This window comes from Thamnophis sirtalis, unplaced genomic scaffold (genome assembly GCF_051295495.1).
Source record: "Thamnophis sirtalis isolate CommonGarterSnake01/CBP01778 unplaced genomic scaffold, rThaSir2_p1.2 scaffold_2, whole genome shotgun sequence".
NCBI classification, from domain to species: domain Eukaryota; kingdom Metazoa; phylum Chordata; class Lepidosauria; order Squamata; family Natricidae; genus Thamnophis; species Thamnophis sirtalis.
Window position 1 is genome coordinate 506,880 of NW_028261382.1, and position 11,769 is coordinate 518,648.

General features: G+C 64.6%; 2 protein-coding genes across 3 annotated transcripts in view; one reads left to right on the top strand and one right to left on the bottom strand.

Moving 5' to 3' along the window:
* MYO1E (myosin IE) overlaps positions 1-1,034 on the bottom strand; it is a 31,929-nt gene extending 30,895 nt beyond the window's left edge. Inside the window, exon 1 of the mRNA XM_014074712.2 lies at positions 659-1,034. Within this exon, the coding sequence (XP_013930187.2) occupies positions 659-661 (3 nt within the window). The 5' untranslated portion in view covers positions 662-1,034. The remainder of the gene's footprint in view (positions 1-658) is intronic.
* A 275-nt stretch (positions 1,035-1,309) lies between these two features.
* Positions 1,310-9,446, top strand: FAM81A (family with sequence similarity 81 member A). 2 transcript variants are annotated; one of them, XM_014074711.2, is made up of 9 exons: positions 1,310-1,732; positions 3,009-3,078; positions 3,426-3,699; positions 4,210-4,328; positions 5,163-5,292; positions 7,646-7,752; positions 7,994-8,129; positions 8,513-8,708; positions 8,953-9,446. In XM_014074711.2, the coding sequence occupies exons 2-9, from the start codon at positions 3,032-3,034 to the stop codon at positions 9,057-9,059; spliced, it is 1,116 nt and encodes a 371-aa protein (XP_013930186.1). In that variant the 5' UTR covers positions 1,310-1,732; positions 3,009-3,031; the 3' UTR covers positions 9,060-9,446. The 2 variants fall into 2 exon arrangements, with proteins under 2 accessions (XP_013930186.1, XP_087560050.1); XM_087703924.1 differs by having other exon boundaries at positions 8,513-8,698.
* Positions 9,447-11,769: the final 2,323 nt, after the last annotated feature.

Sequence of the window (11,769 nt, forward strand, 5' to 3'; positions counted from 1 at the left end):
ACAGGAGAGTGCCCTGCTCTCTCTCCCTCCCCTCTGGAGCGAAGCCCCTCGGAGCCTGCAAGGGAGCATCACCCCCTGAGGAGCCCTGCCGGGAGGGATGCTCTGCCAAGGACGCCGCCAGCAGCACCAACAACCAGCCTGCCTGGCCCCCGGGCTCCGAGGGAAAGGCCGGCGGGGAAAGAGCAGCGCCGTGGGCGCCTGGCAGAAGGAAAGGCGGGAGCGGGAGGGAGGGAGACCCAGGACGGAGGGGGCGGCAGACACAGCTCCACTTCGCCCCAAGAACGAAGGTCGGCCGTGCCCCTCGCCTCCCTCTCCCGGCCGGCCCTCGCCGTCCTGCCCTCCGGCCCTGCAGCTGGCACCCTTCAGCCACGCGCGACGGAGCCCTTCCCGGGCGCAACCTCTGGCCTCCGCCCGGAGCAAAACATCTGCGGGGGAACCGCCCCCCTCCCCCCTCCCCCCTCCAGGCGCTACGGGAACAAACGGAGCCCTCGGAAGTTCCCGCGTTTCTCCCCCGGGGGAGGCGAAGCCGCCGCCGAGCTGCCCCCCCCCCAGCCCGCAGGAGGGACGTACGGACAGGGCGCGTCTCCACCCCGGGAGCCCCGGCGGGCAGCGAATCTGCGGAGCTCCTCGTCCCGCCGCCCCCCTGGCCCCCACTCACCATGGCCGAGCGGCGCCGGGTCCGTCGGACTCAGGGCGCAGCTGCAGCCCGGGCGCCGCCACGGAGAGCTCGGCGGAGCAACCGCGCCATGCAGGGAGCCGGACTGGAGCCGCCCCTCGCCGGGCCTTGGAGCCGGGCCGAGAAGGCGGCTCCTCGCGGCGCTCCTCCCGCTGCCCGGCCCGCCCGCCCGGCCCCTCTGCCCATACAAGGTGCCTCGGCCCGCCAGCCCCGCCCCGGCCCCGTAACAGCCTCGCCAGGTGGGCTGCTCGGCTCGGGGACGGGGGAACTGCACCACCCGGAGAAGCCGCGGGACTCCCGCAGTCGAAGGGCAGCGCCCTCGCTCCCGTCCGGCTGAGCGGCGAGTCTGCAGAACTGGACGGCAGTCCCGGGACGCGGTGGGCGGGCGGCAGCGGCCCCTGGCGGTCGCGGGCGAAAGAGCAGGCCATCCCCGGCGGGGTCAACCGCCTTTTGGTCTGCTCCGTCGGGCCCCACAAGTCCTCGGGAGCCGCCAACCGCGGTGTCGTTCCGCTTCTTCCACCGCCGCGGCGAGGAGCTCCTATCCGCCGCCGGATTTGCTCGGGGTTTTCTGGCGGGGGAGGGAGGGAGGGAGGCGAGTCCTTTATTGGCGCGAATCTGCGGGGAATACCGGCTTTTCCTTCTTGCTTCCTTTGCGGCTCTTCGGAGGGCGCCGCTGGGGGGTCCCGGCTCCGCTGGGGAGGCAGCCTTGCTGGTCTCGGCTCTGTTGCGCCCCATAAATAAGTTCCTTTGCTCCTCTCCCGCCAGGAGGGGCTCGGTTGGTGGAGGATGAGATGGGCGTTGCCATAGCGACAGCGTCCTGGCAACCGCTCGCAGCGCTTCGCTCCTCCCTCCCTCCCTCCCTCCCTCCTCCAGGACGCTGGCAGAGGCCCCACCCGCAAAGAGGCGAGAGGGCAGGTGCGCTTCTGCCGCGCAGCCCCAGCCGGACGGCCATGCCCGCCTCAGGGAACGGCTCTGGCATTCCTGCACATCTGGAAGTGGGCAAAGGAGGCGATGCCTAGGCAAAGGTCTGGGGCAGCCCTGCCCTGCTGCCCACAGGTAAGAAAGGGTTCGGACACCGCTCGCTCTTCCCTCGGTCTGGGAAGGGGGGCACCCGAGGCTATTTTGGTCCTGCCAGCCACCCGGCTCCCTCAGGTGAGCAGGCATCGTGCCCGGAATGGGAGGGAGGGGAGGAGGAGGGGAACGGGGGAAGCTTTTGCTCTGGAGATGGGCAGAGACGAGCAGCCCCCCTCCCTCCCTCTGGCGATGCCTTTCCCTCCGGTACTCATGTTTGAGGTCTTGGGAAGAGCATCATGTGGGGCTCTGGATGCAGATGTGGCATGTGGTGCTGTGAGTTGCTGAGCTGCCTTTGGGGGGGGGGATCTTCCCCGGGAGAAAGAAAGGCCCCTCTTCTTTCTGCATTACTGGCCCTAAAAGGGGAGGGGAGGGCAGGTCTCCCCAGAGCCACCAGCCCAGGGCAGCTCCCTGGAGAATCAGGAGGCGGCTGGGGGCTGGGGGTGGGGGGCTGAAGAGGGAGTTCTGGAATTTGGCCCTTTCAGACAATTTCTCCCTTTCCAGCTCTTTGCTTGTTGAAAGGGGTGGGGGTGGGTTTCATACAAAGACGCCCTTGCAGGCTAGAAATACCCATCTTGGCGCTTGAGGGAAGATATTCTACACCCCCCCCCCCACGGGTGAATAGGGAGACTTGTGCAGTCTGCCACCCACAGGTTGGATCTGCTTGAATCCCACTTGGGGGCCTTTGGGAGCCCCAAGCTCAGCCTGGGAGGGGCTTTCCTGGAGCCCAGCTTTATCCTTCAGGGCGGGTGAGACCATCCGTCCTTCCTGCTGTGCTGGGCCAGCCCAATGGGAGGCAGGCCAGCTGGAAGACCCTCGGCCGTTCTGGACTGGCAGGCAGGCAGTGGGGGGGGGGCCCTCAGACGGGGGTGTTTCCGAGGACCGCTGGTTGTGGTTGCCGTGGAGACCCTCCCGGGTGACTGCGATGCGCCCCTCCTGCCCTCTGCTCCTGCCTGCTTTGCTTTAGGAAGAGCCAGCGAAGCCCCCCCCCCCAGAGAAGCCTCTAATGGGGGCCTTTCAACACCTTCCCCCCCCCCAGCGCCATTAATTGAGCGCTGCTGCTTGAATAGATGCGCCCCGAAGGAGCCCCCAGGAAAGCAGCAAGGGCAGAGGAAGCCCCGGGACCCTCAGGGGCCCAAAAGGCTGGTCAGCCCCCCTCCGCGCTGGCCTCTCGTTTCCACAGTCCCCTCCCTGGCTCAGGAAGATTCCTTCGCCCCTCTTCCCTCCCTCCGCCAACCTCTGGGCTCCCTTTCCCCAACAGGCGTAGACCCCTGCCGAGAGAAGATGGCCCAGAGGAGCCCAAACTTCTCCACCCTCGGCCCAACCGAAAGGTACCCCGAGACCCCCAAGGAGGGGAAGGGAGGGGGACTCTGGAGGGTCCTGGCCAGCCTCAAGGGGGGCTCCCTGGCTGGGCTGGGCTGCTCTTGGGGGCTTCTGGGGGGGGGGTAGCTGCTCCCTGCTGCTTCCGGGCCACCTTTCTGCCCCCCTGCTGCCCTGGCCTGAGGTCAGAGGGCAGGCCCAGAAGAGGCCCAGCCCCTTCCAAGCCATAGCAGAGGCTGGAGAGAGCTGAGATAGGGGCTGGGTGAGTGGGTGGGTGGGCGGGTGGGTGTCCGGGAGGCGAGAGAGTCAAGGTGGGCTCCCTCTGCTGCTGCTGCCCCTCGGCTGCTCTCCCCTTCAGGCGCATCCGGAACTTCCCGCTGCACAGCCAGGCCCTGACCGCGGTTCCCCTGGGCTCCGCCCGCCTGATGGACCAGCTGGAGGACCGAATCCTCAGCCATGAGAAGACCACGGCGGCCCTGGTGGAGCACGCCTTCCGCATCAAGGAGGACATCGTCTCCACGCTGCACCGGATGCAGAACAAGGGCGGGGGGGACCGGCTGGCCAGGCAGCTGCTGGAGGAGCACATCCGCAACATCACCGCCATCGTCCGGCAGCTGAACCGGGACATCGAGGTCAGTGGCGGCTCCTGCGGCCCCTGAGGCTCCTGGCCTGGTGGAGGCAAGGCCGTCCTTGGACGCCCAGGGGAGCCGCTCCGGGCCACGGGGCTCCCACTAAGGGACGCCTGCTTGGGGAAAGGAGGGGCTGCTGGAGACACAGAACAGCCACGCCTCGCCCAACCACGTCGTCCCAGGGCCACCCTCCCTCTTCTGCCCTCCCCCACGTTGAGTGAGGCTCCCCTGGGGCAGGATCCCCCCACCTGAGCAGCTTCCGAAATTCCCCCAGGTTGAGAAAGTTTGCCTGCACTAGAGGAAGCGCCCGGCTGGGAGCGCAGAGACCTCACAGCCGGCATTGAGAGGTAGACTGCTCCTGGCCACGCTGCTCTGTCTGCAGTGTTCCTTCCATCCCTTTCTGGAGACAGCCCTGGGATAGGCAGGAAGCCCCCGCAGCTCCCTCTCGCCCTTCCCCATTCCAGGGGCTGTGGGGGGGGGGGAATTCATGATCCTATTCCCTGCGCTTCTCAGGCTCTGCAGGAGCAAATCCGGGTCAGGGACAACCTGAGTTACGGAACAAACTCCACCCTGAAGAGTCTGGAGATGCGGCAGTTGTCTGGACTGGGAGACCTTCGTGGACGGGTCTCCAGGTGAGGCTCCCCAGGGCTCGAAGCAGGGGGGCCCTCTGTGGGGGAGGAGACTCTCGGGGGGGGGATGCAAGAAGGCCGTTTCTGAGGAGGAGGAGGTGGGGAAGAAGGCAGGGGATTTTGGGAGCCACAGTCCTAACCCTGCTGATGGGTTATGAGGAGGTCGGGAAGGTGCGCAGAGGATCGGAGCCTCTGTGGTCAGCCTGGGGCCCCTCAGTTGGGGTCCTGTGGCCCCGGGCAAAAGCCACCGACACAGAGCAGCTTCTTCCGGCCATCAGTTGCAAACTAAATTCACAAGAGCCTGCGCAAAGGAAGCATTTTCCTCTCTGGCCCTCTTTCCATGCTCATGGCTCCCTTCGGTTCACACAGCCGTTGATTTGGCCTGACTCCCGGGCAAGGCTGTGTGGTGAGGGGGTTTGGCGGGAGGGGCTTTCCACTGGCCCCAGACTCTTCCTTCCCGACCACGGTCTGCTCTGGGGCCTTCCCCTCCCCTACGAGGGACCCGCCCTGCAGACTGGGGGACTTATTTGGGGAAGCACTTGGCTGACACCCCCCGGGCTTCCAGTCCAAGGAGAGTCGGCTTCTTCTGGCCCTGACGCCCTTTTGCTCCGTGGCTGCCAAGATCTCCCTCGGCCGCTCCCCTGAAGCCCCCACCTGTGGCTGCCTGGCCCCCCTTTCCTGCTTCTCCCCTGCCTGCCTGCCTGGGGAGGAAGCCCAGAAGGAGCCCATCTGCTGGACTGAGCTAAAGTCCATGTGGCTGGCCAAAGGGAGGAGCAGAGTCCGGCTGGCTCCCCCTCGGCCCTCTCCAGCAGCCCCTCTCCCTTCTCTCCGCCCCAGGTGCGACGCAGGGCTGGCCAGGGTCTCCGCCGAGCACAAGGTCACCTACGAGAGACTCCAGAGCCTCAGCAAGGAGCAGCAGGCCACCAAAATGATCCTGGAGTCCAAAATCAAGGAGACGGAAATACAGGTGAGGGGCTTGAAGCGCCGGGTCGCCCGCTCCTCTCTCTCCAGAGTGGGCATCGCCCAGGAGCCCCAGGGAGATTGGGAGCCCTTCAGCCAGGCCCAACGGGGTCAGGAAGCCCCAGCCCAGAGGCGGCTCTGGCCAGCCTGACTGTGCAGAACCCCCGCAGCCTTTCTCCTCTGAAGCTGGTTCTGGTCTGGGGGCCCCGGGGGGGGGGAGGGGGGGCTGGCTCTTATCCTAGTCTGCTGGCATGGGGGGGGGCTTCTTTCCTTGCCCCCAGAGGAGCCGGGAGGGGTTGAAGCAGAAACTCAATGGAGGAAGGTCGTCAAATCAGCTCCAGTGCATTTTCTGGGCCCAGTTCAGATCATTTGTTTGGGGTTGGGGGATGCTGGATCCAAACCCCCCCCCCGCAATTCCCTCTGTGGGCCGAGTCCCCTCTGGGAGGAAAGCTGGGGTTCTGAGATGGCTTCGGTTGCCATGGGAGACGCAATAGCTGCACGGCTGAGCTATTGTTATTATTACTGCATAAAAAGGTTGTGAAGGGGGGGTAGCTGAGAAAAGGAGGGGGCGGGTGGGCATTTTGGATAAAGAAAGCGGAGCTCCGAAGCCCCCGGGGGCCCCTCTGGGCTGGCAGCCGGTCAGAGAAAGGCCGGGCCACCCTCCTCCCCGCCTCTCCCAAGACCCTCCCGCCAGCTGTGCTGAAGCCCCCTCTCCCCCTGGAGAAACGGGGGGCATCGCTCCAGAGGAATGCAGAAAATCCTTTGCTCCCCCTGGTCAGCAGCCCCTGGTCCACTTCAGCCAGTGGGGGAGGGGGTCCCGTGTCCTCCCAGCCCCTACGATTTGCCCTCCCGTCGTCAGGAAAGAGGCTGACGGAGATCAGAGGGCGTTCCTGGCATCTATTTTGGGAATCTTCCCAGTTCAGAGTGGGGGGGGGGCTACCCTGGGGCTGGCTGAGCGAGGCTGCTCCCGGGTTCCCCCTCCCTCTGGGCCAGCCTCTGCAGAGAGAAGCCCTGGGGGAGTTTGGGGGGAAAAGGTCCCGAGGAGATGGGGGTGGTAGAGAGCAAGCAAGAGGGGCAAGTGGGCATAGGAGGAGCCTCTCCATCCTGGCTGGGGCTCATGGGACCTGAAGTTGGCAGCTGGAGAAAAACGCCCTTTGCTTTACAGGCGGGGGGGTTGCTCAGAAGCAAGGCCATCCCCCCCCCTGGCAGGGAAGAGACCTCACCACCAAATGCTTCCCCCCCCCCCTCCATGGGAACAGTCCCCCCATGTGGATTGCGTAAAAAGCAACCCTTTCCCAAATGGCTTGGAGAAACGGCAACCATGGGCAGCCCGTTGGGGCACCTGGGGCTTCTCCCCCCCCCCAGTTTGGGCCAGGCTCTTTGTAAAGGGGAATTCCGTGTGGAAGAAGCCCGTGGCACGACAAAACCGCGCTACGCAAAATAGCGGAGATTAAATCGCGTCACTAAAGTCGCGACGTCATCATCGCGCGTCATCACCGCGGGGACAACAGCGCGGTGACAGAAGGGCGTTCTACATGCTTCGTTCTTTGCCTCCAAAGGTAGCCCTCCTCCTCCAGCTGACAGCGGCAGCAGGCACGGGGCAAAGCGGGCTGCCCAGCAGCAGCAGCCCGCGGGAAGGGTCCAGCTCAGCCGCGGAGGGCAGCAGGAAGCCCGCGGGGGGCCCGAGCAGGGCCGCCGACGCTGGCGGCAGAGGAGGACGCAGCAGCGGCAGCGGCTGAGGCTCTCCCGGGGCCGGCGAAGCGGGCTTGCCCGGCAGAGGCAGGCTGCCCTCTTCTTCCTCAACAACATCTCCTTGGATGGGCGGCCGCCGCCACCGGGCAAGCCCGCTTCGCCGGCCCCGGGAGAGCCTCAGCCGCCGCCGCCGCCGCCCGCCCTGCCTCTTCCTCCGGGGGAGGCGCCGGCGGCACAGGCCGCCCGTCCAAGGAGATGTTGTTGAGGAAGAAGAGGGCAGCCTGCCTCTGCCGGGCAAGCCCGCTTCGCCGGCCCGGGAGAGCCTCAGCCGCCGCCGCTGCCACGTCCTCCTCCGCTTCCTGATGCCCCCCGCGGCTGTGCTGGACCCTTCCCGCGCGCTGCTGCTGCTGGGCAGCCCGCTTTGCCCCGTGCCCGCTGCCGCTGTCAGCTGGAGGAGGAGGGCTACCTTTGGAGGCAAAGAACGAAGCATGTAGAACGCCCTTCTGTCACCGCGCTGTTGTCGCGGCGGTAGGGTCGTTTTTTTATTAGCGCTTCGGACGCCGCGGATTTGCCTCCGCACTTATGTCGGCGCGGATAAGGGCATCGCGGTTTTGTGGTGGAACCGAAGAAGCCGCCACTTGCCCCCCCCCTCCCTCCCTCCCTGCCAGATTTCCCACCTTCTGAGCAGAATCGAGCAGTCGGTGATGCAACAAGACGCGAAGCTGAAGCTGGCCTACAAAGAGAGCAACCAGCAGCTCCATCTCCTGGAGGCCAAGTAGGTGCCCCCCCCCCAAGGATCCAGCCTGGGGGGCTCACACCGTTTCCCCCACCCATTGCAGTAGGGCTACACCCTCTGCGCCCTGAAAGGTGCCCCTGGGGGAGGAAATGCCGCCTTTCCTCCCAGAGCCCTTTCCCACCTGCCCAGGAGCTCCGTCTCAGCCGTGCGGGGGGCCTGAGCCCCTCTTGCTGCCTTTGTTTGGGGGGCGGCTGAGTTCTTTCTGCCCCCCCCCCCCCAGGCTGCAGGACGCCATCGAGCACCTCACCAGCCAGATCTCCTCCGCCCGCAGCCAGATGGAGCAGGAACAGGAGCGCTTCGAGAAGAAGTTCCTGGAGAAGATCGACCACCTCTTCCTCGCCATCAAGGAGAAGAGTGTAGGTCTCTGTCCTGGGGGGCCCTGGGAAGCACCCCCACCCCCGGAGGGACACAGGAGCTCAGTCAGTTGTGCCAGTCGGTCGGCTGCACACAATGCAAACGGGGGTCAGGTTGCAAACCGGCTCCACTCGGCACCAGGCCATGGTTTGTTTTACCCAAGATGTATGGAGAAGGCCTCACTCTTGTAGACCGAAGTGAACGCGCGTCTTCCTTGGCTGACTAACTGCCACTCCTTGATGGCCCCTAAGTTGAGGTTCTCCTCGGAGCCGTTGGGAATAACCCCCCCTCTGCCCAGGGCAGGCGGGGGCTTCCGGGGCTCAGACGACCCTCCAAATGGGGCGGGGGGGGGTGACGGCTGTTCCTCCCACTGCTTTGGCCACAGGAGTTGGACAGCAGGGCCCTGGAGGTGCAGCTGAGCGAGATCCACGGGAAGCTGCAGAAAATGGAAGCCGGACAGAAGGGCTCAGCCCAGGAGCAGGAGGCGAACCCGGCCGAGGACAGGATGACCGTCCAGCTCAGCAAACTCCAGTCCGATTTCACTGAGGACATCAAGGAAGTCAAGGCAGAGGTCAGCGCCGGTAAGGCGACCTGGGGACACCCAGCTGGCAACAGGTGTCTGGGCAGGTCTCTTGGGGGGGGGGGAGAGGGGGTGTCAGCAGAGAGTAATGGGGCAAACTCCCCCCCCCCCAGTTACACTGCCAGGGCATCTCCCATTGGCCGTGGCTTCTCCCTCCCTGCTGCTGGACAAGGCTGGTTTTGGGGGGGAGGGGCTCCTCTGGGAAAAGGGTGGCCCAGCTCCCCCCGTTCCTCCCCCCCTTCCAGGACTCAGCACCATCTATGAGAGCATCGGATCCCTGCAGCAGGTCCTGGAATCGAAAATGAAACTGGACAAGGAGGAGCTGCAGAAGCAGATCCAGCGGCTGAAGTGAGGGGCAGCTGGCGGGTCCCGGCCAGGGAGCAACCCCCCCTCCCTCCCTTTGGTCCAGCAGGACGGACACTCGCCGTCTGGGCCAAGTCATTTACTGTAAATAAGAGAGGCCGAGCGTGGCCAGACCGACCTGCCCTTCGCAAGGGGAACCGGACAGGATGACGGCCGGGTCCTTCTGGATCTCAGCTGCCTCCCTGGACTTTGGAACTGGCCTTTCTGCAATCGAGGCCAAGAGATCTGGACACCTGAGCCGATGGAAGAGACTCCGAAACTCCGCTTCCCTCCTTCCCTTGAGCAGGGCAGGGGTGCTTTGCAAGTGGCAAGAGGGTGCCAGCCGGGCAGGGAAGTGCCACCCACCGCAGCCTCCCTTGGCCAGATATTCGGTCTCCACGCCCAGCGTTCACCCCAACATCTGGTCCCAGGAGGTCTCCCCGGGGAGCCCGTGGCTGTCGCCTGCTTGCCCTTCACACGGCCTGTCAACCCCATTCTTGCTTGGCGCCCCTCCCTGCCGCTTCTCCCCAATTCCCCACTTTTTGATGCTTCTGAGTACAGCTGCGTGTCAGGACGGCGGCTCCTTTTCCAGCCCAGCTGCCCTCGGAAGGCCTCGTGCCATCTGCCTCTGGCTTCCCTGCACCTCTCCTGCCAGCCTATGCCCGTTCATCTCAGCTGACCACTGCCAACGTATTCCCACTGCAGCCGGGGCCCTGCTCAGTGGCAGGAGGACCCTGGTCGCTTCCCCAACAGGACCGGCGGTTGCAGGGGTGCCCAAGGCCTCCCTGCATGCCTAGTGCCCCCCACCCTTGCTGGTTGCCTCCCCTGCCCCAGCCAGAGCATCCCCCTGCCCTCCATGTCTCTGGGGCTGAGACTCCCCTCCTCTGCGCTGCCCCAGAGGGCCACCTGCCCTCCTCCTCTTCAAGGATCCTGCCAGCCACAGGTACCGGGAGCCTGTGTTGAAACCCCCCGGCTCTGGCCCAGCCCCCTTGGGCCCTTTGGGCTCCTGCAGACTGGACCCAGGAAGGGAAGGCGGATGGAGGGTTTTTCCTTCCGAGGGCCCTGAGGCTTGGAGCTCCCCCCAAGGAAGCTTGTCTGGGGATGGGGTTGTTCTGCCTTCACCTGAAGCTCAGGTGTTTTTTGTTCAGATCTTTAAGCAAAGTGGCATTTTCACAAAATCACACTCCTTGCTCCCTTCCGCCTCTTTCTCAGTTCACCTCCTGTCAGGTAACATTTTCCTTTTGCAACATCTCACAGTGGAGAACCTTGCAGTGTTTTTCCTCAGAATGCGAACCTCCTGCAGAAATGAGATAAGTTGGTAAAATATAGAATATTGGAATGGAAAGTTGGCAGCAAAACCTGACCCAGCCAGGGACCTTTCAGCCCCTTCCTCAAAGGCTTCCTTGGGGTGGGGGCGTTGGAGAAATAGAAGGGTAGCCCCTTCCCCAAAGGCGAAACGCTGAGCTTGGGTCCCATCTGATTCCTCGGGTCGCCCCTCGCCTTGGGCAGCCAGCCCTCACCAGGAGGAAGGCTCCCCGGGGCTCTGGGCCTTTCAGCCAAGCATGCCGGTTGAATTGAGGCCCTGGCTCCAACCCAACGGCCATGAATCTATGCAGACGCCGGGCTCACCTTGCTCAGGTGGGCTTCTCTCCTCATTTGACTGCAGAGACCTGGCAGCCCTGCCTGGCCCCCAAGAGCCCCTTCCTTGCACACGCTGACTGCTTGCCCGTGGAGGATGTCACCAAGGCAACAAAAGATGGACCAAGCAGACTATCCTCCTCACCCCCCACCCGGGAACCCTCCCTGCCCCACAGCTGGCACGGGGAGAGCCGGGAATGGATGCAGCAATGGGGAGGAAAAGCTGGGGCTCTGGCAGCCTTGGGGCAGCCTTCTGGGACTGCCCAGATTCCCTGATTCCCAGCCAGTGTCCGGGAGGGCACCCCTCTGGAGTGGTGGAGGGAAAGAGTTGCATCCTGGCCTTTCCAGGGCATGCCAAGCCCCAGCAGAAGGTGGGCACCCCTTCCTTCTCTCTACTGCCAGCCTGGGAAGCAGATGGCGTGGCCGGACTCAGCCCTAGCCCAGGCTGGGAGCTTCGCAGGAGCCCTGGGTAGCCCAGGGAGGTTCCTGGGCAGCTTCTGCCTTGCTCAAGGGACTGCCCGGTTGAAGCAGCGGCTGGCAGGGCATGGTGCCCAACCATTCCTCCTCGTCCTCTCACCTGGAAAGGCATTGGTTTTAAAAAAGAAATGTGGATTCATCCACAATAATCACAATGGGTAAAATTCTCTAGGTATTTCTTAAATGTCTTTGAGAGCAAAATACATGTCTATATTTATGTAATTTTTGGCTACTTAGCGGGCAAACGACCGGCCTTTTATAAACAAGGGCTCAACAACTGCGCGATGGTGTGAAGCTTTTAATAGGGGAGGGGAGACGCTGGGGAGGGAGGGAGGGGGGCGCAGAGGACGACCCTCCTTCTCCTTGGGGAGGAGAGACCTGAACCTTCGTGCTGCCCGCCGTGTGTGAAGCGCCCGGGGATTCCGCGCTCGTTGTCTGAAGGGGTTTCCCGACTCTCAGTAAAGCGAACCTTTCACGGCCGCGGCCGCCCTTCTTCTCCGAGGCGCCAGCAGAGGCCGGCGGCGTGGCGGGGCGCTCGGCGGCTCCTCCTCGCGGGGCCGAGCCGGAAGGGATGCGCGGGCGGAGCGAGAGAGCGGGCGGGCGGC

What these genes read in the sequence shown, in the direction of transcription:
- FAM81A (XM_014074711.2), top strand. Translation starts at nt 3,032, where the DNA reads ATGGCCCAGAGGAGCCCAAACTTCTCCACCCTCGGCCCAACCGAAAG. An exon ending in ACCCTCGGCCCAACCGAAAG is followed by an intron (nt 3,079 to 3,425) that starts GTACCCCGAGAC and finishes TCTCCCCTTCAG; the next exon opens with GCGCATCCGGAACTTCCCGC. An exon ending in AGCTGAACCGGGACATCGAG is followed by an intron (nt 3,700 to 4,209) that starts GTCAGTGGCGGC and finishes TGCGCTTCTCAG; the next exon opens with GCTCTGCAGGAGCAAATCCG.